At 41.3% G+C, this 26,442-nt stretch overlaps 1 protein-coding gene across 2 annotated transcripts in view; it reads right to left on the reverse strand.

Moving 5' to 3' along the window:
- The window catches only part of atrn (attractin), a 162,872-nt gene that overhangs the window by 26,565 nt on the left and 109,865 nt on the right, over positions 1–26,442 (reverse strand). For both annotated transcript variants that reach the window (XM_080413852.1, XM_080413851.1), the window contains exon 26: positions 18,544–18,622. In XM_080413852.1, coding sequence (XP_080269978.1) covers positions 18,544–18,622 — 79 coding nt within the window. The remainder of the gene's footprint in view (positions 1–18,543; positions 18,623–26,442) is intronic.

Raw genomic sequence — 26,442 nt, forward strand, 5'->3', positions numbered from 1 at the left:
ATCCGTCAGACTATCTCCCTCTTTTGTTGTCCTCTCCTCATCTTCCTCTCTTCCCCTCCAAGTTGTCCTTTTCTCCCTTAACCCATCCATGTCTCTCTTTCTCAATCCACCCCCCCACCTGCCTCCCACTGAGCAACCCCCCCCCCTTCTCTTTCACTTTGTTTTGCTGCTCTCTCTCTCTTTCAGCCGAACTTCCAGCAGTCATTTCTGACTGGACGGACTGGGGAGCCGGTAGCTGTACTGGATGGGCAGACACTTCATCCAGACCCAACCTACCAATTGTCTTCTGTAACACTCTAGACATCCACCCTCATCAACCAAAGACCCACTTCCTGGCTCTCTGAAATGTGGGGTTTGTCAGTGCCAAGAGAAGAAGAACATGTAGAGGAATGACAGTGCTGGGTATAATTTAACGGAGGAACAGAGGAAGACAGAGTCAGAAAGAATGTGCAGGAGGCGGGGATTGCGAGGGATGAGAGTGAATGGGGACGGTAAAAGAGAGCAAAAAATGGACAACAGAAGTGGAAGGAATCATGAAAAGAATTAAGTGATGACATGAAACAAGAGAGTGGTGACAGTGGAAGGGAAGAGGAGAAAAAAAAACAGCTTTGGGTGAGAAATGGGGTGATGAAAGATGTGAAACAAACAGAAAGAGACACGAACCCAAGAAAGCGAGTGATGGGATGAAACAGAATGAGGAGATGCTAGGGGCGTGATAAGGGGCTGTCAGTGCCGAGGGCTGGGGAGAGGTTAGGGTTGAGTCAGATGATATACCAGGGGATTGGGGACGGAAGAGGGGAGTCACCCAGAGTGCGCTGTGGGGTCAGGCCGATAAGGTGCCCATTGCATTCTGGGTAATGAGACCCCGGTGCTGATCTGTGCTCTAATTATTCACGCCCATCTCTGTGGAATACAGATTAAGAAAGGGGCTGTTGAACTGTCTCGGGAAGTCTGGGAGACAAAGAGGCTAGTGTATTATGTGCTCGCTCACACACACACACACACACACACACACGAGTGCAAGGGGTAATGCGAGACGATGATTGGCACAGCATACACGGAAAGAGGGATATGGAAAAGTGGTGAGTGGTTTGTAGTATAAAGCAAATGAATATATACATTGTAGACTTCATGCATTTGAACACTGTAGATATTATGCACCTAGACTACACACATCTCTCATTAATAGTATATAAAAAATCATTTGCAATATATACAGTATGAATGCATGCAGTATATGCAGTATGTGCAATAAAAGCATGCATAACAGTTTTCTTTCACATGCACACACAAACTATGTCCACACATAACCCTGTACAAATCCACACATATGATGCATACCGTACTATAGGTATCTGGCCACACAAGTGTGTTTGTATTTTTTCTCCAAACGTTATCCAACCAAAGCCAATCTTTGGAGTATTCTTGGATGCCTCAGGCATGGCTGAACTCATCTCAGCACAGGTAGAAGACGATGTTCAGGGGCAGTGTGGCTGCTCCTCTGCCCCGTTTCATCACATTTTGATGAACCCACATCCTGTCAGGTTCGAGTGGAGCCTTGTTAACTTTGACTCGACTACACAGAGAATAACCATTAACAAGATCTTCCTGTAAAGTCAAGTAAGCGTGCGCTTTCCCCTCCGTTAAAGCTTTTGGCTTTTCAGTAGCCCTGACCTTCAACGCCTACCCTCTCCCCACTCTCCCTCCCGTCTTCCTTCATTTTAACTCCCTATCCTTACCTCTCACTTCACGATTGATCACCTCAGAAGTAGGCCTCTTTTGTTCTGTGCAGTAGAGCAGTGCAATGCTGACCTCCGGAGGGAGACAGAAAGAGAGAGAGAGCGAGAGAGAGAGAGAGAGAGAGAGAGAGAGATATAGATGGAGGGCAGCTCTCAGAGAATCCATAAGCATCTTTCCGGCTAATCTACAGGGACCTCACAAGCTTAAAGCAGCTTCGCCGAAGGCAAAGCTGCTTCCTGCAATATAGGAAAGGTGTATGTTTTTTGTTGTTGTTGCTTTTCCTTCCACGTTGCCCAGTTTTCATTTGCACTGTTAAATCAGTATAAGCACGGACCACAAGGGCGTTACACAACTACTAATGAATGGGGAACTTAGATGAGGCAGTATAGCCTTCACTCGTTGGTTTCAAAAGTGTGTTCTCGTGTTTCTGTTTTTAGCCCTGCTAGCGAGAGCATGAGGCTCTAAGGATGCCAATGTCGGTCGGCCAGTTCAAAACACTTTAGTTCAGTAGGGCGTAAGGAGTCGCATGGTCTCTATGAAGCGTGAGCCAGCTTTTAGACTGTTAGTCTTGTTATTCTTTAATGTTTTTTTTGTGTCAGTTTAGATGAGAAGAAAGGATTGGCAGTGGGATAGACCTACAGGACAAACTGTATAAGCAGGAAAAAGGGACGGCTATGGGTGCATGTTTTGCACCTAATTATGCCAACTTGTTTTTGGGACTAAGGGAAGAACATCATATCTTTTCAAACCTTAATCCATTCAAAGACAAAATTGTGTGGTGGGGGAGATACATTGATGATATACTTTTATTCTTCCATGCTTATGTGAATAGTGTTAATGAAAACCTGAAGTTGACCTTGGAATATGACCACCAAGTCATTAACTTTTTGGACCTACGGATTTCAAAGGATGACCAAGGATACTTACTTACACACCTCCATCTTTAGAAAACCAACTGACCGAAAAACTATTTTACATGCAGACAGTTTTCACCCCCTATGGCTTATTAAGAATATCCCTTATGGTCAGATACAGAGACTGAGGCGCATATGTGATTCCGATAAGGATTTCCAGACTCAAACTATGGACATCCAGCAGCGTTTCAGACATAGAGGGTATCAACAACAGGCTCATGACAAAGCCATGTCACTTGAAAGAAGGAATCTGTTCACCCCCAAACCATAACAAGAACAAACCCAGAAACCTTACTTTGTCACACGCTATAGCAAAGAAGCTCTTCAGATCAAACACATCATAAACAAAAACTTGGACATTATTGAAAGTGACTATTCTCTATGGGAGGTATTCAGTGAACCCCCAGGAATCGCTTTCAGAAGGGCTCCAACTATCAAAGGCAAAATTACACTTTCACAGATTTGTTTAGCAACAAAACCCTATTCCAAACCCCAAATCGTATCACCAGTTTTATAAACTATGTTGTGTATCGACTAGAATGCACTTGTGGTTGCTTTTATATACAGTAAGTCTTACAAAAAGGAGACTGCTTGACAGAGTAGCTGAGCATAGGTAACTTATTTGTACTGGTAATATTAATTATCCTATGGCCAAACACTACATCGGCACCCAACATGGGAGTGATACAACTCTAAGAGTGTCTGGTATTGAAGTCATCAGCTCTGATGCCAGGGGTGGGGACAAAATCAAACACCTCAAACAAAGAGGCATACTGGCTTTATGGCTTTCTGGCATATTTTTCCTCTCTTGAACATTATTCCCTTTCATGAGCACCGGGGGTCTGAGGGATACCAGTAGCGCTCCTGTAACTTCTTTTTTCTCCTGTCTATCCTAATTGACAGTTCAGTTTCTGTCAGGTAGAAACCTCTTTTGTCCATATTTTAAGTTAAGGCCCTACTTCGTCACACTACAGTGTCACACAAAAGTAGCAAAAATAGCTCATCCACAAGCTCAGCTTAGCTTATAGATCTATTATTTTTGCTTATTTTGAACAGTTTTGGACATAATGAGGTTTCTGCCCGACAACGACGTTATCATATATACAGTATAAGTGTCCTTCCATAGTCATAGCCTATCTAAAATATATACACACAAACAAAATTGCAATGAAGCTCATCGCAATTTTGTTTGTGTGTGTATATATTTCAGATTCAATGGCTTGACACCCAGGGTGTGGGGTCCAGCAAGCAGAAGCAAAAAAAGAAATTATTCAGCTCTGCTAGGGAAAGCTCTCTGATGAAACTCTGTAGGTACCTGTACGACATGACATTTGCTACTTGAGCAGGCACTCTGCAGTCTGCATTGCTCCAGACGTCTGGAAAAACTATTGCAGAGGCATATAGTTCCCTTGGGTAAGACTGTGCTTGAGAAGTGCAGAACCAAGTTCGTCATTATTTTGCTCTTTGCAATTCAAAGGCTAAATCTACTGTGGATAGCTAAACGTACTCAGTCATTGGTATACATGACATGTACATCTAAATTCATTTATAAAAGTTTGAGAGGAGACATATTTTTTTTTAAATATTTTTGAAATAATAAAATGCCTAGAGAACGGCCCGTGATGAAGGCCAACAGTGGCCTGAGATATGAGGGAGCGGAGTTGGTCAGAAGTGACAACAGAGCAGTCAAATCCGGACAGCAAGCTGGCTAAAGTCACCAGTAGCTTGCGGCCCAAAATAACAGGTTTAAGGACGTCACTTCAATGCAGGAGATTTAAGTTTTTGCTCTTGCTTTATACTAAGCTTGGAAACAGGGCTATGAAGTTTGATATATTAGTTTAGTTGAGTTGGCTTGACTAACTGATTTAATGAGATGAACATGCACTCTGACACATGGGGATTTATTCCATGCCATTATCTTTTAGATTTTGGTGACAATAAGAGGTTGAGAACCTTTGTGATCATTTCAAGGAAGACCTGAACTGCAGGTGTCTGTGAAGAGAAAATACCCAATCTTAAAATCAAAACTGTACCAAGAGGGAAATCTATGAAACCTGTCCTGGTCTGAAGTGAATAGACTCCACACCAGGCCCTGTCCATCCCAGCGTCCACAGTTGTCTGTGAACAAGGCTTCAGCACCATGAAGCAGGTGAAGACTTGCACACTGCACATGCTGCCATTTTAAGCTCTCCTCTGAGAGAGCAAAAGAAACTAAGCGTTCACTGTGGTTTTCTTGTTGTTTGTATTCAGGTTAAGTCTGATTGGAACAGAGATGGAGTGCGTACAAGAAGGAAGGCTCTATGGCAGACCATGTTGAGGAACTGTCTCAGGAAGAGGAATAGAAAGTATTATAATTTTACTCATATACCTGTACACAAGATGTAACAATAAAGACACCTTGAACCACCAAGATAAATATACTAAAGGTTTTAATAAATATCTGCAGTTTAAACTTATTCCTTAAGTCCACTCCAAATTATGCTAATATTCCTTATGCTGTTCATGATATTCATTGAATATCATTTGAGAGTATTTTATAGCAATAATAACACATGGCAATATACAAAAGATAAATGTATAATGTTTTGGCCAAGCAGACAGGCAGGTAGTTTTTTTTATCTACCAGCCACCTTAGCTGGTAATACAAAAAGTAAATTTTGTTCCCTGCACGGAAGGAAGCTGAAGAGGAGGAGGAGGAGGAGGGAGAGAGAAACAGAAATGTGAAAACAGCGGTGTTGCTGCCGGATGGATGAGAGAAGTGTGAAGAATGGTAGCAGGATGCGAGCAGACGGTGCAGAACAGAGTGAGTCGGCCAGACACAGGCAGACAGGCCAGTCAGGGTCACCTTGACCGATCCATCTCACATCTCCAGCAGGGAGGGAGGGACAACCAACAAGAGAAGCCCAGGTAAAGAGAGAAAGTGAGAGAGTCTGCAATTTTTCCCCTCCATCATGCTCTGTAGAAGGTCAAATGAGGTAAGGCGGGCTCTCCCTCACCTCCCATCTGGAGAGGACAGAGCCACTGATGGGAAGCAGGGGAGGGGGTTGAGGGATGGAGGGGATTGACAGCATGTACAGAGAATGCGAACAACTCTTAGGTTTGAAGAAAGGCTGTCATACAGCATGACTGGTAAATCAGCTTTCAAATTGCGAAAGAGAGCTGACATCTCAACTCTGGCCTTACGCAGAGGATTGATGTTTTTTTTATCGCCTCATATACAAAGGGGGGGAAACAGCTAGTCCGCCTTCATTAAGGTCCTTCATTTTTTGAAGCTGTGTAGAAAGACAGGAGCATGTAGCTTCCAGGTGAGGCCATTTAGTGCAACAGCCAAAAAACTTCAAAGCAGTAGGTTTGAATCTGTCTTGATGAAATCACACACACACACACACACACACACACGCACACACACACTGTATATGGTACAAGAATGAAAAGGCGAAGATAACCCTGACATGTGATCCAACTGGTTTGTGAGAGAGAACGTCTGTTGTTGTGCACTGCAAATCAAAAAACTGCTTTGAATCTATGAGAGGCCATTACAATTCACATATTTCTCCATATTCCAGTCAGCAGGCAAACCACAGACACATAAACCGTCATCAATATTCACACAATGATGGGCAAACAACAGCTTCAGCCAGGCTGAGACCAAGCTAAATGTGAATTTCAAACACACTGTAACACAACTGTACGTGCATCATCGCTGCATGTCCCACTGCAGAATATGCCAGACAAGCGAGTCACAACAGTAACACCAGTCTGAACAATGACCAAGGGCATACTTAGGTACATCATCTGTTTTTACGTCTGGAGACGTCCGTCCAAGACAGGCTTAGGACGCGCCTCCTCAGGAGACTTGGCTCAGATATGAACCCATTTGATTTGGCGTTCATACAGGTACAAGCAGCAAAATGTTGGTTGGACATGTTTAGACTGTGTGGCGAATAAAATAGATACGATACGATAAACACATAACAGGTGGAATGGCAAGTATGATAAACCAATTAAGTCAGGTATGGTATGCTTAGCAGCATGTGCAAGAAGGCAGTAGGCATACATTTATCAATTTCAATTGTCTACTGTACGTACATTGTGAAAGTAACATTTTGAGCAGCTGCTTGGGCTTATTACAGATTTAATGCAGCTTTAGTTTTTTGTGTGTGTGTCCTTGTCCTGGGCTCTGACAGGGCAGGGACAAACTCTTATTGAGCCTTAAGACACCTCCAGTGCTTTCCAGTCGGCAACGTCACAAACAGGGTGGTGTTTGTATTTCATATTCTTTTTGAATTTTACAACAGACTTTTATATTTACAGTTTGAGGCATTTTGGTGGTGCTCTCCCTCCGTGGCCATTTTGCTATTACGTCATACTCACAGGGTGGGAAACCCGACCCCCGGGTCAATTCCTAGATTGCCTATATTACAAGTCAGAGAAGCTAAAGAATGTCTGGGGCAGATCAATACCACCAAGTCAATATCCCTGTGTCACTATGATGATCAGGTACAGTATGATGAAGTGCCAGCTAAGGAAATAATATACAGATAAAACGGTGACACCAGCAACAAGACCAGACAGTAGGAGTAACAAAATATTCCAGTGACCGTAGAAAATCACATTATGATAAGAGTGCTAGTTCAGGAAATAAGAACTGAAGGTAACAGTTGGACAAGAGTAGATCACAGACAGCCAGATTCATCAGTGATCAATAACTCTCTTATTTAGTAAGTCAGATAACCAACCACACAGCATAAAGGTAACAGTACACACCCAAGACTATTGGATGATAATTGCAAAATAATTGCTATATAAGCAAATAAGAGATGAAGAGAAAAGGAATTTGAGATGTTTTTTCTCTTTTAGTAAAGGAGTGCGTGGCTGAGAGCCAAAGCCACCTCACAGTGGACGTATAGAAAAACATTTGTAGGACAAGATCATGTGCAGCAAAAAATGGTTGGGTAAGGAAATAAGAGCTGAGGAGACTGAATGAATGAGTTATTTTAGTTTCAACATTACAAGCAGGTAGTTTACAATTTCCATATAATGGGGAAACCCTAAAGTTGACCTTACTAAATAAGGGATCACAGCTTTGGCGATCTGACAACAAATGTGACAGCAAAAAAAGCATGTTTTTGTGTTAAAAAGGATGCAAGGGATGAAATGAATAAGACATCAGAGCCGTGTCAAACAGAAAACAGATGTTCCTGTGACCAAATGTTCCTGTGACCAAACATATGAACTTCTGTGATAAGAAATTGACATGCATGGCTGACGAAGATTTTTTTTCTTCTTTCTTCCTACTCATGTGGGCAACTACAATCATCTACTGTGTACAAGTCATACCCAGACATCTGCCTCAGGGAACCAGTGTGTGTTGTGAGAAGAGACTCCTCAGCGGTATCACTACTTGTTGCCTGTTAACACATTGAATGCCAATCGCGTAGATCTACGCGAACCTATTTAAAGCCGCAGCGTGCCAGTCGCGTAGATCTACGCGAACCGCCGATTCCCATTGATTTTGCCCCAGGTGCACTTTCCGGATTTTTTTGATCCATTTCCGTTTCCGGTCGGAAACAGAATTATTCGGGTTCCGGTTTTTTCGATCGTATCCGCTTCCTGTCTGGGATCCTGTTTAAAACTCGATTTTCTCGGTTGTTGTTTTTCTCCTCGCTGATCACTGTTTACCGTTGATCGGCTGTAGCTTCAAGATGGCGGCACGGATTTGGAAACTGTTTTCGCTGGCCGTTTCTCACGGATCCGCTGTGTGTTTAGAACCAAATGAACGCGCACTTTTAACTTATTTAGCGAGGTCTGTGGCGACATGAAAAAAACAAAAAAACAACAATAAAACGCTGGCACTGGTGAGTACATTATGAGATTAAACTCTGGCATGGAATGTGTTAATCTGTAAGTCGGTTCTGAACCTGGTAGAATAAAGTTATTCAGTGTAATACAGTAAAAGTTAAACTGAGTGCATAAGAGTGGAAGCCTGAATGAGGGTGAGTGTGAGTGTGTGTGTGTATTAGTGCCGTTTATACTGCTGTGTATGAGTTTAAGTCTAAGCGCATGAGTGCGCATCTGTGTTTGAGTAAGCGTTACAGTGTGCTGGATGAAAGTAAAAAAAAAATGTGTATGTAAGAGTGAATTAATGCAAAAGTGTGTGTGTGTGTGGCTTGGCGTGTAATGCGTTTGCGCGTGAGCAATGGGCATGGGTTCCATGGAGCAGCACAGTAGCTAAGACAGCGGAGAATGATTGCAGAGAATGGCAGTCGTTGTGGTGACTGATGCCACTGGTCAAAGGTCACGTGGTTTTCTCTCCACTAGCGGGGAGGTGATAGGCACAGACAGGCCAGGATGATACGAGCAGCCCCAGTGACACATTTGGATGCTGAAAAGTGAGGGTCAGCACTTCTCACTGAGGAGAAGGACGCGGTCACAAGGACGGATTTGGGGAGCCATTTAAAAACGACTCCACTCCAGGCCCTGACTCATTACTCCTACTCTGTGAGAGGACAAAAGTGAGCCCAGACAGAAAGGTTTCGGTGACATTTCACTTTAAAGTGGCCACTTTACATTTTATGCAAAATTCTATAAATGCACGAGAATATTATCACTAGAGTTGACTTCACTCCTTAAAAGCTCCTAAATACACCACATTTGCAACACAACTTGCTAGCGGCTAATATACATTATAATAAATGCAAGGAATTCTTACTGTATGTAGGTACATAATCTAAAGTACATACAACAGCAGCATAATGATAAAACAGGTACCCCAAACAAAAAACTTTGGTGGCATTGGTATGGTCACTTAGTAAACATGTTTAATAATTAATGAAGATGAGTTTACACTGCAAGCACATGCAGAGTAAAAATCCGCTGTTCTAAGTCCATATAATCCCCCCCATCCCTTGTTTTTTTTAATGTTTCTTAAGCTAATGTTCCTCTCCAGTGTCACCAAGACAAATTCCATTACAGCTATACTGTAAGTGACTCTGATTTATAATTCTGAGTAGAACTGTGTTTACTTTCAGCATCTACAATGGCTCCGAGTCCATTACGTATTAGAGGAGATTTGTACTAAAGTACTGACACAAGCCGCAGGGAAACGAAAGCATTACCAAATGTCTTAACAGAGAACTCATCAACCCCCCCTCCCCCAGCAGCCTGTCATGTTAGCGCTTCAGATCTTTGCTCTGGTTCCTGTAGTCTTTAGAAACCTTTTTCCAACTGTATACTTCTCCACAACAGAATTATAAAAGGAAACGCTAGTGGAAGCATGTGTGTGTTTTTGCATGTGTTTATCACTGGAGAGAGCTTTATCATGGCACATGAGATATAATCTGCAATATAAAGTCCAAGTTGTGGCAGGGTCTGTCTGTGGCAAGTGCACATCCACAGACATGCCTGAAGACGACGGCGCAAATAGTAAAATACGCCCATATATGGACTGGACATGACCGACGGGGCAAATCAGTGTTATGTTTCTGTGGTGGGGGACGTCAGAAAGAGGGCGAGGGAGAAGGTGACAGGTAGAGAGAGCATATTTCGCCCACGCAATAACCTGGCCAATGCTGGGTACTGAAACCTGAAACACACTGATCGACACGTCGCTTAGTGATGCGGCTCTGCTATTATATACAGTATATTATACAGTATATACTAGACCTCGGGATCGACGTGTGTGTATAGTAGTATGTATATATACTTGTGTGTGTGTGTGTGTGTGTGTGTATATGTGTGTGAGTATATATATATATATATATATATATATATATATATATATATAAAAATAAACACATCCCCAGGTCATTGAGCAGCCCCCTACTCGTTTTATGACATAATGACTGGTACTTCCAGGAGTGTTGGGAGACGTCCACCTCATGTAGATGTGACACCTCGGCTCTCATTCATATTTATGGATGATAAGGGAGGAGACCGCCGAAGGCATGGGTTGGGAGGTGGGAGCAGTTTAATGGGGTGATAAACATGTCGAGGGGCACCACACCCACAACGTTTAGGCAGCCATTGTCCCGTCTCCTTCCAGTGGTGATCCGCCTCAGACAACCGAGTGAAGAATATACAACATACATGTGGGGAACCGCCAGACGGCAGAGGCAGTGATCAAGGATATTGTTACATGAACACTAATCTCTAAAGACAGATTCAGAGCTCCGCAAATTCAAAGGAAAATATATATATATTTTTTTGCCGATGGGTTCCCAGATTACATGAACACACAAATGCGCGCGCATACACACACATATGCACACGCACACATAAAATAAGACTTTCAGTGTTAATAGATTATTATAGTTATTTTAAGATAATAAGAATCAGGGTATAGAGCGTCGCAGTTCCCGCCCACTTCCTGTTTTTTTTGGTGCCGGAAGAAAAAACTCAATGCATTTTTCCATTGACATTTCCAAAAATATTTATATCTATTAATTTAAGCCTCGAATCAAGCCATCATGACATGACATGAATCATGACCATAAACGTTTGATTCTGTGATTTTTTTTTTGTTGAAAACGGCAAAACAAAGGGTATTTATTAAATATAGTATATCATATAATTAAATATAAAATAAAAAAAAATCACAGAAAAAAACGTTTTATGGTCATGATTCATGTCATCTCGTGATGGCTTGATTCGAGGCTTAAATTAATAGATATAAATATTTTTGGAAATGTCAATGGAAAAATGCATTGAGTTTTTTCTTCCGGCACCAAAAAAAACAGGAAGTGGGCGGGAACTGCGACGCTCTATTGGCCGAGTGTGATCACACATGCAAAGACCTGCTCTATTCCCGGAACAATAGTACTATATGCACATCTGGAAACAATGGCTGTAGTGATGATTTGTAATAATGGTGGGTGAAATATTCTACTCACAATGAATCGTTAGGCTTCACAATCTGTATGGGGTAACATTAAGTTGCTCTTTATGGAACTCTAGAGGACTGGTCACCGATAGCCTCAGTTGTGTTGATGAAAGTGACTATGAAGTTTTGCTACAATCCTGAGTGTTTTATGGACAAAGCATACACAGGAAAATCCTCAGTGTTAATTTCCACACAATTTAATGAGTCGATAATGACCAAATCTTCATTTGGGATCATTTCAGAAGCCCTTTTTATCCCCCGCTGACAGGGTTGCAGGGGATAAGTCCTGCTTTCCTCCAAATGTCTCTGGTGGGAATAATTAGCCGTGTTTGACATTAGCCTGTCGTGCTGTGGTAGAGATTCATTCAGACTGAAAGGCCAGGGTATCTCTACAACTCAGAAAATGTCTGCTCTGGTGCTGGTCTGCCTTTGGCCATCTGCTGGTTCCTGCTCCTTCAAAGGAGCTATCAGGCCTCAAAGAAAGGCTTTGATTAAGACTCTAGACAGCATGCAATCACACACACACACACACACACAAAGTATATGCATAAAGGCACAATTATACACACAGACACATTTAAGGAAACGTAGCTTCAGACTTGAACATTTGTTTCCACAGTGACCGTGAGATATACGGATACTCCTCAGAACTGTCCAGACCCCCACACGCCCCAAATTCCAGAGGCTAGCCACAAAAAAAGAGACTTGTGCCATCACCACCACTGCCATCTACTGTACCACGAATGGTAGAGGATAAGAACATGGGCATAAGTAGATACAAACGTGTCGTTGACTGGATGATGCAAAAGCCGAGTAATAATAGCCGGATAATTGCAGCCTGAATATGGAAAGCCTGGAGGGGACCACAAGTGAAGAAAAACGGAACAATCCCCAGCCTCTTGGGACGGACAGGCGCTCTTAACGATGAAGTTACCACACAGCAAAGAAAATGATTAGTGGTCTGCTACTACTGAAATTATCTGACAGTCTGTGTCTGTGCTGTGTGTGTGCGCGCGTGTGTGTGTGTGTGTGTGTGTGTGAATGAGTGTGTGACCTTGTCACAGACAGTTAGCCTCTTGCAAAGCCACGCCGTAAAAATTAATTAAGGTGAAATACCCGTTATGGTCTCAGTTTAAGGGTTTCCAAACTGTGAGGCGTGCCTCTGCACACAAATCCTCAGTGTTCATTTAACTCAGAGGGTTGTACAACTCAGCCAAAGACAACACACATACAGTTGTAACAATCTGCCTTTATAACTGAAAGGATAGTTATTACCTAAAGGAAAAACAACAGGATCGGTGGGTTTTTAACTGATAAGATTTTTATATAGAAGCCTTGGAATGAATTGACAGATCAATCGGTACTTAAATCAAATAATAACACTTCGGAATTCACTTCTGTCCCCGTCTCTCTCCCTGATAAATAAAATAAACAACCAACAAACAAATAAATCAACAAACAATAATTACTTCAACCGCCCCTCCCAACCCAAACAAATCCCACTGTCCTTTGTAACCCCGCGGATCACAATTCAAATACAAACAATAAACACACGCACAGCGTTTGTTAGTCCGTCACGCACACACGAGGTTTAGATAAATAATAAACAGTCCACGTGATCGTCCTCTTCTCACTGCGCTACCGCGAACGCTACAGTTCCTTAATCCAAACGAAAAGATAAGTCTCGTCCGCGCGCAGCGGCCCAAATAATAACTACATTTCGGGGTACCCCTCTAATTTGTTATCCAAAAAGAACTGGGCGCTCGGTTTTGTTTCACCGGCCTCGGCTCCTCCCTTCTCCAACACCGACCGGCGTCTCGCTCACCACCACAGCGCTCAAATCCCACGGCACGGCAGCAACGGCAGGTTCCTACCTCCGCTGGGCTCGAAAGTCCTTTAACCTTGGCTGCAGCTTACTGTCACGTTTAAACTTTGTAACTAAACCTGGCACAACGGTTTGGTTCAACCCCCCTCCCCTGTGCCACACCCTCTATTTGTAACCTCGGATGGCACCACTGATTCCATTATCCCCGCATTCAGACCCATTACAGCTCACGTGAATAGGACAAGTTGATATTTCTCACGGCTTCAAACATGTTACATACATTCAACAAATATAATAACATGCATAGGTCGAGTGGAATAATACAATAATGTGCAATTGTCACACAGTAGCTGTCCTTCACATCACAGTCTAATGCTGGACTCCATTATCTTGCTTCACAAACTCACCTGAGCATCAATACTGGTGTTCTGACCTGACACTCTGAAGTGATTTGCTAGCTAGCCCACCTATTGATCCAGATCACCTTCTATCCTACAGGACCCCAAAGGATTTTATTGTGCAGGGAGGCTCCAGAACATTGCAAGGGAGACACAGAAAGATGTGAGGGATGATCAATAGCCTATTGTAGTTTGTAGTAAAGTAAGTAAAGTATGTATGCAGATTTGCACAACAACTGTTGTGATGTTTGGTATTATCTACCGTGTATACGTTTTTTGCCTAATCTTATCCAGCATACAAATATTCAAATGACTGACCTCTCTCTTTCTCTCTCCAATTGGCTGGGGCAGATAGGCCTTTCAGATAAATTGGGTCAGTATTTATCTAAATATGTTGACTTCATGCTGAACTGTAACTTTCTGCATTATAGTAGTAGTTACACTTAATACATTTTGTCATGTAGTGTCCCGCCCATGTAGCCTATTTAAATACATACCGTATATTTCCAAATAGTACCCCGGGCGTTTAATACACAAAATCGATTTGGACCCTGGGCGTTTATTTGCAGCAGGCTTTTATTTATTTATGGTTGCACCGGCCTGCACCGGGCCATTATTAGGTTACAGTTCCAATTAGGCTGGTATTTAAATACACGTTTACTCTTATACATTTTAATATGACATTACTGTTACTAATAGTAATGTAATTAGAGTGAGGGTCTATGATTAGCCATTGTCTGAAAGGAGGCACACTGTGTCTGACTTAAAAACAAAACCTTGTCTAAGTGATACATTTACATAGCACAACTTAAAAGGTAGGTATTTGAGTAGATAGCCTATCTCAAGATAACACTGAGAGCACGATGGAGTTTGTTCAAGAGAGGTACTAAGTAAATTAATTTACCATTATTATCATTAAGGAATATGTTGACAATTAAGGCGACTCAAGCATGGCATTTTTTTATTAATCTCCTCAACCACTGTCCAACCTGATAGAGATGATATAAAACCAAATAGAATAGTTTTCTATAGTTTTCTAAACTTTTATACAGTTTTACATCTATAATCACTGCCTCTGTAACAGCAGCAACAAAAATCAATCCGGATTCTTTTATCTGTTGTTCTGTTAGTCTCCTGTGAGTGAGGCTGGGGTATTTAATTGAGCCAAGACCAGGTATCAATACATTGATATAATATACACTCCCCAGGCGAAGACAATGCTGCACACGTAGAGGAAACCAATGCTGGAGAAAAATGTTCTTAATGGCTCAACCTTTGAAATGTTAAAGCTTAGAAAAGAAGCAAGAAGTGATACATGACCTTTCTACAGAAATAAAACGACAAACAACAAAACTACTTCAAGGGAGTATGAAGACTTTTCAAGAAGTTTCTCCTCTGCTGTTTGTGAATTACTATTATGTAATTGTGCGTCAAAGAACCAAAATGCCAACAAAATCTGCACAAAAAGGTTCTTTATACACCGCTTAAACTAGGTCATTGTTTTGATTGTTGTTTTGATACCAAAATAATGCTTGTACAGTATGTTACTAAATGTTTCTTTGTTTTTTACCGTCTCTGAGATGAGACCAGAGGCAAAGTGTTATAATATTCCATTTCATTCACATTCATGTGCAAGCAAAATTGTCATACTGTACCTAAAAACTCTCACCCTGAATCAGATCCACTTCACTGTATTTAGTTCCACTCACTGTCACCCTTGACTCTTATATGGTAAATACTGTTCTTAACACTGGAGACACAATACAGTCAATGAGACAAATATTTTGAATACTTGTCTCTTCTTATATTCTATATTTATACTGTATAGCTGTGCCTGTGTTACATCTGTGTAAGTGTGTATGTAAAATTCCTTCCTTGTATGTTAAACCTTAGTTGGTGAAAGAGCAGGTATCTGATTATGTCCTGTTTACTTCCAATGAACACACATGGATTATTGATTGAACAGTATGAACATTTCCCAACTTACAATAGGTTATGTGCTGTATAATGCTGGAGCAGTAGAAACTAAGGCTTATTCTATTGTCGTTTCATCTTAAATACCTGAAATGTAAATGCAAATAACTTCAAAATGATGAAATAAAGACCTACTGAAAAGGCAAAACTATAATACAAAAAAAGAACTTGTATATATAAACCAAAACAAACACCACCCAAAGCTTCCCCTTCGTGACAACGGCTGCCTTGTATTTGTGTAGCTGTGTGCTTATTCTGGCATGATTTTGGTCCAGTCAGCTCCTGGCGGACTAGGTAAATGCTTAATACGGATAACATTATGATTTGGAACGATCACTTGGGCCCCTTTCTTCTTTATGACCACAGTGGAAAAATCGCTGTCTCAGATTGCTGTTTCTAACTCTCCCCACAAGTACCCAGCTGGGATCATTGGTGATAATTAAGCATGGTTTGCATATGCCTGCCATTGTTGTTATGCTTTTATAATTAAAAATGGTGACTGCTTATGCCTCTTTGTGCAACATTACAAAAGACAATACCCCTTTTGGGGTAAAAAATGCAGTCAATATATATGGCCGCTATATTTCCTAACCTATTTGGATGATAAGCAGTCAATCTCTGTATGTGGTGTTCTATCACACTAACAGGTACATCTTAAATTCTCAATGCTCTGATGTCCCCGTTTGATTGGTCCTGTTTGTGAAAGGAAGAGAACATAAAGGAAGAGAACATAAAAGGAAGAGAACATAAAGCAAACTTATGGCTTATATTTCTGAAATACAACATTGAGGATATATGCTGCAGGAAGGACTGTCTCCTAACTCCGCCCCAGCATTTTGATTCCGCTCCGGCATTTTGATTCCACCCCACATCGGCACAAGAATAACAATTGTACAGAGTAACAGTGTACAGTAATATTCAGTGTGATATTGTGTGCAGATTCTGTAAATAAGCTTAAGTTAATACTCTCCTATATCTATATCATCTCGTCATTGGTACTTGATACTGGTCTCTCTCTCTCAAGACCACATTAATGGTCTGGATGTTGACTGTCTTCGACCAAGAGCACTTGGGATTTCATTTCTCCAAAGTTTGCTTCTGCAGCTTTAAGTGATTTACTGTCAGGATGCTATTGTGGCTTTGGTTCATCGATGGTTCGTTAATTTTACTTATGTACGTAAAATGACATGATTCAAGGCTATTACTTCTGACAAATAAGCAAGCTTAGCTGTCTTTTTGTGCACGTTTGTCAATGTAAACCTTGACAACATTGTGGATAGTGTTTTCTTAAAAAACACATTTCAGTTGCCTTGTCCTTTTAATTTCTTTGAAAATGTCTTTGCATGAACATTAAAAGCGCAACGTACCAACTCCTTGCAAATAGGAGGCACCCATGCACTTTCTATATTACATCTAACCTGCACTCACTGTAATTCTCTCTTTTTTCCCACATTCATATTTTGGTCAATCGGTTTGAAACATTTTTTACTTTAACTACTACGAACCAAACCTCAGCTTTTATACTTGGGCAATACACTATTCTGTATCTGTGCCCTCCATTTCTTCTTTGGGGTTAAGTGCTTATTTGGGTGCAAAAGGTTAGCTTGCACCAGCAAAGCTGTGTGATGGAGAGAGGGGGATAGAGGGGTGGAGAGGGGGAGGCTGGTAGAACTTAAGAGGGATGTAGGTGATTACAGTACTTTGCCGTATGGTTACGGCCAAAAGCCACTTCAGCAGGCACATGGAGTGTGAAAGTGCCAATCAAAAGCCACAAGTACAAACATTAGCTGTGCTTCACATGGGAGCGCACACATACATAAGGTATATACACATAAACACAAAAATGCATTCACACATAGATGAATGCCTTTTCAACCACTCTAGGTACTCAACCCCTTTCTGGGAATGCAATGTGAAAATGCATTTTGTCATTTTTCGGTGTTGAAAATGTAATTTTCTCTCAAACCGCTACTACTTTTCAGTAAGTTTCTACAGAGTGTCAGCTGGCTTGGCATTATTCTGCAGTCACAGTCAGTCAGGCTCGCCGCCAAGCAACCAGCCAGTTATCCAGCCAGTCTGCCTTTCATAGACTCATTAAGTCCATCATCTAGCCACACAAGCCACGCATGTCAACTCAGTCTGTCCGCCACTCATACAACTCATTTTCTGGCCATTTATACAAAATAAACAGTGACTTCAAGGAAGAAGATTTCAATTGCAAAAATATAGAGGCAATTCTTTTTCACAGAGATAGTTCCCCCAACTTTTGCCATGTATATCTTGGTATCTGTAGGGCTGTCACGATTATGAAATTTTACTTGACGATTAATTGTCACTCAAATAATTGCGATTAACGATTTTATTGTGTTTCTGTCGTTGAACATTGTGAACATGATGACTAAAAATTACATTTCTGTTTGGTTATTAGGCTTCGTAAACAAAAGTTGCACGGGGCAGATAACACACATTTTAATTACTTTATACAACAACAATATATATATATATATATATATATATATATATATATATATATATATATATATATATAGTGGAAATAGACGATCTACAAGCTCAAAACGCGTCGTTTATGATGCGTTTTGAGCTTGTAGATCTGCTATTTCTAAAAAATAAATAAATATATGGACATTTTTAACATGGAACTATGGCGATTCTTATTTTGTTTTGGTTATTATCTCAAATAATTGTGATTAGGCAATTATGTAATAATTGTGACAGGCCTAGGTATCTGCAGATAACTTACTGCAACATGAATATGCCAATGCTTAAGTGTGCATTATAAGCTTAGCTTACCTCTCGTCGTCTTGAAGCCCAGCAGCTCTGTTTGATCTTCCAGACCACTGCAGCCACCAATAGCAGTGACAGGAAGCAACTGTAGACAGGCAATAGGAGACATATAAGGGGCCATGTCAGTGAAATCAAACAGAGAGAACATCCAAGGAAATGGCAAGGCTTGACAAGTACTTTTTTTTTCATGGCAGTCAGTGTGTCAGGATGTAGATGAGCCCATCGATGCCCTCTCCATCTCAATATTAATTCCTCATGTGGGCTGATGAATATTCATATATGTTTTTGGTCTGACAGCTGACATGACAGCTGAACCGATCACTGCTCGCGTTGACCTGTATTCCAGTTTAATGTGGCACAGTCTTCCAAGCCAGGAGTCAACTTCAAGTTGGAGTCCCCCGGTAGAATACTTCAAACATCTCCAGGTCAGTACCCTGTCTGCACTATTATTTATCAATCGCGGGAACATCGACAGTAAATGATTTTGGATGATATGATAATGGCTCACAAAAAAAGATATTCCATGTATGCTTAAAATATTTAACACTTAAAATAATGCTAAAAAAAATTACCAAATTCACTCTAAATGCAAAACAAGTGTAGTCCTAATGTTTCAAAGCAGTGTTTGTTTTTTAATATAGTACCCAAAGAAAGGAACCCATAACCGGAACCAAAACTGAAACTGCCCGCAAGTGTCACTACTACATAAAAACTACAGCACTGATATACAATTTTCAAGGTGAGTGGTAGACTGTATGACTGTCAATGGCTTGTGGGAGTACGCTTTCCTCTCGGTGCAAACGCACCTTGAGGTTAGGAAACCAGTGGAATGTGACAAGTCTCATACACACCACCCTCAGTGAAAAACACACGCACGCATGAACGTGGGCACACACGCACACAGAATTTGCTTTCCTTTTGATTTCATTACACATTTAATTATATCTGGATGTTATTTAAATGTTTGATTTAATTTAATTTCCGTTTGAGTCAATTTGTTTCTAACATGCTCCTTGGCATATCTTTCTCTCTTTTTTACATGTCATTCCAATTCTTGAAGTGAGATGTTTTTAGAAGCTAGCGTCTTTCTTTCCCTTTCTTTCTTCCTCTCTCTTGACCAAGGGTAAAACCACCACTCATGCATACATGCATGTGAAGGAAAACTGTCAAGGATGACAGGGGGAGAAAAAAAGTCCGGGACTTGTTTCCATCCATCTTAGCCTCGCATGCATACCGAGACTCTGCTCTCTGTGTGAAATGGCCTCCGGGTTAGAGGAAACGGAGGGAGGCGACAGAGAGGGGGAGGTGTGATGAGAACATGACATTATCCCCCTCTTCCTCCCTCTCTCCCCAGGCTCTAACAGGATGGCTCTCACAATCACACACCAGCCTGTGTCGAGGAGAGGTAAGGATGGGGGGGGCAGGAAAAATGAAGACGAATGGGGAAATTGGGAAAGACAAGAGAGCGACAGGGAAAAGTGGAGGAGATGGCAATACGTAAGAGAGGAGAGTGAGAGAGAAAGGGTGGGGGGGGGGATAGAGAGTCATTGAGCAATAACTGGGAGAGAGAGATTCAGGGAAATTGAGAATGAGAGAAAGTGTGTGTGTGTGTGTGTGTGTGTGTGTGTGTGTGTGTGTGTGTGTGTGTGTGTGTGTGTGTGTGTGTGTGTGTGTGTGTGTGTGTGTGTGTGTAGACACCAGAGACAGCTCCTCTGAATTTAACTTCATTCCCTGGCTGTCGCGGCTCTTCTGCTGATTTCCTGTAAGCTCTCATCACTGCGGGTCTCAGCTCTGAGAGCTCCCATACTTCAATTCAAGTCGCTATTCATAACTGGTTGACTTTGACCGAGCTGTCACCGCCATGATGGGAAAACGCCTTGGCGACGACTCCAGCTGTAATATCATTTCCATTTTCTCCTCCAAGTGAAACATCCACCCTAAAAATTCAATCTTTTGGGTGGATGGGTGGACGCTACTACAAGAGTCTCGAATCTATAGTCAAGATAAGTCTAAAAACCTTAGGCAGGGGGGAGGGGGTCTAGTGTGAATGCGAATCTTCATTATATACTGTAGGTACTCAGATACCGATAGACAAAACAACACAAGTTCAGATCTCAAAGAGTGATGTCCAAGCACCGGGCACCACAAAGGCTTAAGCTGGCCCTGTTTGTAATGGAAAACCCTGCCTGGCTCCCAGTTGTCTTTTCCAGCACACCTTAAATAAAGTCATCCTTACACAAGTCATCACATTCCTGACAACACACCTGAGTCAAGGCCTTCCCTATGACACACAATTCTATCTATAACTTGCTTTGACATTTATCCGTATTGACAAGAACGCATGGCAGCTAGGTTTTGGTTGCCTAGGTAACAGGTCATGAGACAAGATGTCTAGAACACCTTTTCCAAAATAACTACACAGTGACACCACACAGACAAAGATAGTTATTAAATGATAGCATTCCTATACATTCTAATTCATAACATCCATGACACTAGTTGATGATGTCATCAACAGAGACGAAATCCTGAAAACCGTCCCACTGAAAGAGAACTGGCCTGGGAGTTAGATCTGCACACTGTTGTCCCATAACAAAAGGTCACACCTTTCATCCCAGCAACAGCCATGTGCCCTGAGGAAGACACTGGCCCACTATCTAGTCATTAGCCCTATTGTAAGTTCTAAAAGCATGAACATTCAAAAATAAAGGTGAAATAATGATGTATGTTAAATGAACACTGAGAATGTTATGGTGCTATGGTGTTATGATGCTTATGGTTTGTTTCAAATTTATATAATGATAAAACACACTAAATGATAAGATGGGGCCAAACCCACTGTGTGCCTACAAAGATACAAAGGCAGAGTCAGTCTCTCATTCACTATCAGTGAAACAGTCCCACAGTCCCAACTCTCTTGTCTAACTTCGGAAGACAAGTTCTCACGCTGGCAAATCCAGACTGCACTGTCCTAGAGGCACATGAGCCTTAGGCAGACATCTTTTATTCAACATAAACATATGGCATTTGTTGTCTCACATTACAGCATTAGGAGTCTGTCATTTTTCACTGTTAGTGGTCCCAGATGGAACTCCCAACACAGGACCATGCCTGGCTCTATGTAGAAGACATAGCGGTAACACTTTTGAATAACTATCCATTATAGCTAGTTTATAGATCATTCACACACTGTTAAAGAGTTATTAATGACTTGTTAAATGTTTGCTAATTGTTGTTTAAGGATTTTAAACTATGCCTTGTAGATAGCTAATAGATTACTCTCAAACTGGTACTTAATGAGTTATAAATGTACGTATGTTAGCCATCTATATGGTATATATATATATATATATATATATGTTAACTATCTATAAGGCATAGATTAGTTATTCAGGATTCAAGATTGCTTTATTTGTCATTTGTCACATAATATTTATCTCCAGTATGATAGATCTCCAGATCGTTGCTAAACACGGACGGTTTCTCTGTGCTTCCGTGAAAAAAAAAAGAATACATCGTGACCCCCCGTTCGCTTGTTATAGGCCGTTGACTATAGTCTCGTCAAAAATGCAGAGGAAATCCAGGGAGGCAAGAAAAAGGCGTTTTTCCAAATCGAATAACAAGGAAGTGAATGGTGGAGGAGATCTTGCGATCACGTGATCTCCTGGATCTGTGTGACTGAGAATGAAATGGTCACTAACGTTTTAGCGAACAGCGCCATCTAGCGTAAAACCACTGAAAACACAAAATCTCGTCATTGGCAGTCTGAGCCTTAGCAAAATATTACGAGAAATCTCGTCATTGGCAGTCAAAGAGTTAACTAACAGTTTGTGAATGAACTATTTACTAGTTACAATAACAGATAGTCACTCTAAAGTGTTAGCGACATGGCTGTAATGTTTTATCCATGTTTCACTAACACATTACCCTCCTCATTCAAGGGTTTGGTTCCGATTAAACTAGCTCCTCCCAAGCATAAAACACAGCACTTTGCCCGTCAGAAGACCAGACAAGCCCCAGCGAGACAACGTTTCAACATAAATCATTAGCGCTCAGGGGGCTGCAGTGGTAAAGTACCTGCCCACCACCACGGAGTCTAGGGGTTCAAATCCCCCGCGGTGCATCCGGCTTTGTTGAGTGTCTATACGAACACAATTGGCCAGTGCTCGCAGAAGACAGTCCTACAGGAGGGCAATGGCCTACAACGGGGTTGTAGGCGGGCTCCCGCGGTTGGCTCGCTCCCCGACGGGGCTCGTTCGGGATTGCTTGTATCGTTTGCGCCCTACAATTGTTCTCCCCAATCTACCTGGGAGGGGGGTGGGGACTTTACACCTTATTGGGGAGCTACAACTTTCAGACTATCCCCACCCCCCCCCCCCCCTCCCTCCCCTCCCTCCCTCCCCTCCCTCCCTCCCTCCCTGCTTCGGGGGAGACCGGCTCCACCACGGCATCCATCTTTGTTTACATCGAGTGGACAGTGTCACTTTGTCGCAATGTAATTAATTATAGGGCTCAGCAACCCAATAATGATGGTCTATTGGTGCTGTTTAGGCCCAAATAACTTGATATATAACTCGATTTTATATATTATATGTTTTGTTGACATTTGGCCTGGATCTTTATATCTGTCACTGCTGCTTGTCCCAGTGGGATGAATGGAGAGGACTTCACCCACACAATGCAGCAGGTAAAGTGCCTATATAGGCTATAATGATTAATTGGACATAATCACTGAATAGTGTAGACCCTAGGGAAAGACTCGATTTTATATTTCATATTATTTAAAAGCTTAGTTGTTATGTAGCAGTTAAAGGAAGGAAGGACATATGCTAACGAAATTAGTGTGTTAGCATCATCATATTAACAGGGGTTTATACAGGCTCAGTGGGGCATGAATCATGATCACTATATGCTCCTTAAATGCTAGGAAAGACTCGACTTTATATTTAATTAAGATTAAGATTTGTATGTTAACATTTGATGTAAAAACGATTTGACTGTTGTTGTTGTTGTTGTTAGCCATCTGTAGCAACCCTACATTAGGGCAGGGGTCTTCAACAGGGGACCGTCCGGGACCCCTAGGGGGTCCTCAGTTACTACAGAGGGTCCGCCAATGTGTGTGTGATAGGAACTTTTTTTACACGCATGTAACATTGTGTTTAGGCTGCCTGATCATCTTTAAATCAGCGACATTAGCGCGCTAGCATCGCTAACGCAGACGTTTTAAGGCTCTGTGGGGCATGAAATACCAGTTTATAACATTGCAATGCAAACGGTTTTATGCCCAGATAAGCTGGTGAATACGCTGGAGTCGTTCTTAGATCGATCTGGGATGTTATAATAACGTGAACATGGCTGTAAGCAGCAGCTGTGTGTGAAACAAGAAGTGTTGCCATGTCTGTTTATTATAAGCGACTTTGGGCTTGTTTTTCTGCAAAGCTGCTTGTTAAATATATATTGGTAGTGGGCTGCGGGGCTTGTTTCTAAAGTGTAGCTGCTTGTGTTGGGCTTTTTCTTTGGTTTAATGTTGTTTAAACCAGTGGTTCTCAAACATTTTCATGTCAAGGACCCCCATGTTCCCATGTTATATGTATTTGTCCATCGACCCCCATCTAAAAATATGTTGTGCCAGGGACCCCCCATACAAGATTTGTATTGTTAAAATGTTTAAAAAATATTCCAACATTCACATTTTCTACCAGATGTTTTGGGGAAAATAGCAGATCTACAAGCACACACAAATAGCCACTGCAAGGTGGTCTCATGTGGCCTAGTAGTTGCTTCTTTTGGGCTTGTTCTCCTTTGGTGCTATTTTATATGTTGATGAATTGAATACCTACTGTAGGACCCCAATGGAAACGAGACCGCAAGGACTTTTTTGGTGCTATCCTTTTAGACAAAGTGTTTGACTGTGCTCGTGCTGTTTTTACATTTCTGTTTAATAAAATATTCAATCAGTCAATCATCTATGGGCTGAGCTGAAAGCTGCATAAAGCTATGATACCTTACAGGTCCATTTGGTTCAATTTGTACTGTCTCAGAGTTGGGATTTTATAGTAGCCTATAGATTGCAGTCCCAGAGATAGAAAATGTTATCAAATGGGGGTCTGTGGTCTAATGCATATAAAACTGGGGGTCCTTGAAATTAAAAGGTTTGAGAACCACTGTGATAGGGAATACTGTGTGTTCATATTTGAGACAGGTATTTATGCAAATATTCAAAAACGTTCACTTTATATTTCTTTTATAGCTGATGTATAGGTTTATATTTTCTACTGTGATTACAGGTCAATCATATCAGTAATTGATAATCAGCCGATTTGTTTTTTAAACGGGCTATTCAGCCCTTTTTAAAATATTTTCTGTAGTCACATGCAAGTAAGACATGGTGGTGGTGTCACAAAGCAAACAAAGCACTGGTAGTTAGTACTTCTAGCGTCTGCTGGATCCAGGGTGCAACTCCCTGCAGTGCTGTATACCCTGCTGAGTGTCTCACCTTTGTCCTGTTGTATGATTACATGAAATGTTATTAATGACTTAATGAGTTAACAAAATTAACAATTTTACTGAAACTGTTGACAACTGTGTGTATTGGCTGTGTTCAGAATCAGATCAGCTCACCTGGCTGAAACCCACTTCTTATGTTTTCTTGTAATTACACGTTTACACCTGTAGGCTACTACAACTTCACTGGAGATGCTGATGGTGTCATTTAGCCTTTTTGTTGTATTATAATATCTGAATGAACTCTTCACTCTTCATACATCAAGCGGATAGCTCTGTGATTACACCTTTAGCACATGGTTGCTTTAGTCTGCAACCACACTCACTGAATGGAGGGTTTACCCCTCCTCCTGCTCAGAGGTGTCAGAATGGACGGAAAATAGTTAAAATATACATGATTAGAACATGCTTAAACATTAGACAATTAAGGTCTAATATTGCTACAAATTGCTACAAAACCTGTATATCCAGTCGTTTTGGGGCACAAACAAGAAGTTGAAGGATAAAATCAAGTCTGATAATGATGTACCGTGCATGTTCACTTAAGACCATTTTTCAAATATAGATTTTTTTAACATTTTGGAAAAATAGCCAATTTTACATCGAGGTGCCCAGATGTCCCTAGTGCCCACTATCCTGTATCCATCCAATGTAATTCTGGTTTAGTCACAAGCTTTTGTTGGTTCAATATTCATAAAACCCACAGACACACTCTACAAGCTCATCCCGCTTCGCATCCCAACGCTTTGTGAGCTTGTAGATCGGCTATTTTTGCTACTTTAGTGTGACACTGTAGTATGAAGATGAAAAAATGAAAATACAAGAAGCAACTTGTAAGGCCTTCCTTATGTCAGTATCAGTTCAAAACAGCAGCATCAGCCCAGTACCTCTGTTTGTTTATTGAACGGTCAAAGCTTAACACGTGTCAAGTCAGACGAACGTAAACCCTTGACTTCTGGTTGGTGGACTTCAAAATAAGAGCACTTTGTCAAGTTATGGGAAAGTAAGTGTCTTCCTGTCTGTGGAATGTAAAATAAGAGCACTGTTGGCTATATTGCGCTGTTTTCACTGTTGCTACACTTAAAAATATAAAATAACAAGTGTTAAGGTAGGGTAAGTGATTTTCTTTTGTTAAAATAAGTGTTAAATAGCTTTATATTCTGATAGTACTCATTGCTACAGAGTGTTTGTTCAGTAACATGAGTCTCCATGTCTCTCCAGCTCTTTAGTAAACAGAAAATGCCTTTTCAGGTCAGGATACCAATTTTATCGAATCAGGACAGAGAACTTAGACAGGATACAGATTAAACAAGTGAAATTGGAAGTGATGACACAAAGAAATGTGCATGTAAATTTGGAACTGGAACACTATAAAAATTAAGCTGATAAATGGGTACTCTC

This window comes from Gymnoscopelus braueri, assembly GCF_963280865.1.
Source record: "Gymnoscopelus braueri genome assembly, chromosome: 19".
NCBI classification, from domain to species: domain Eukaryota; kingdom Metazoa; phylum Chordata; class Actinopteri; order Myctophiformes; family Myctophidae; genus Gymnoscopelus; species Gymnoscopelus braueri.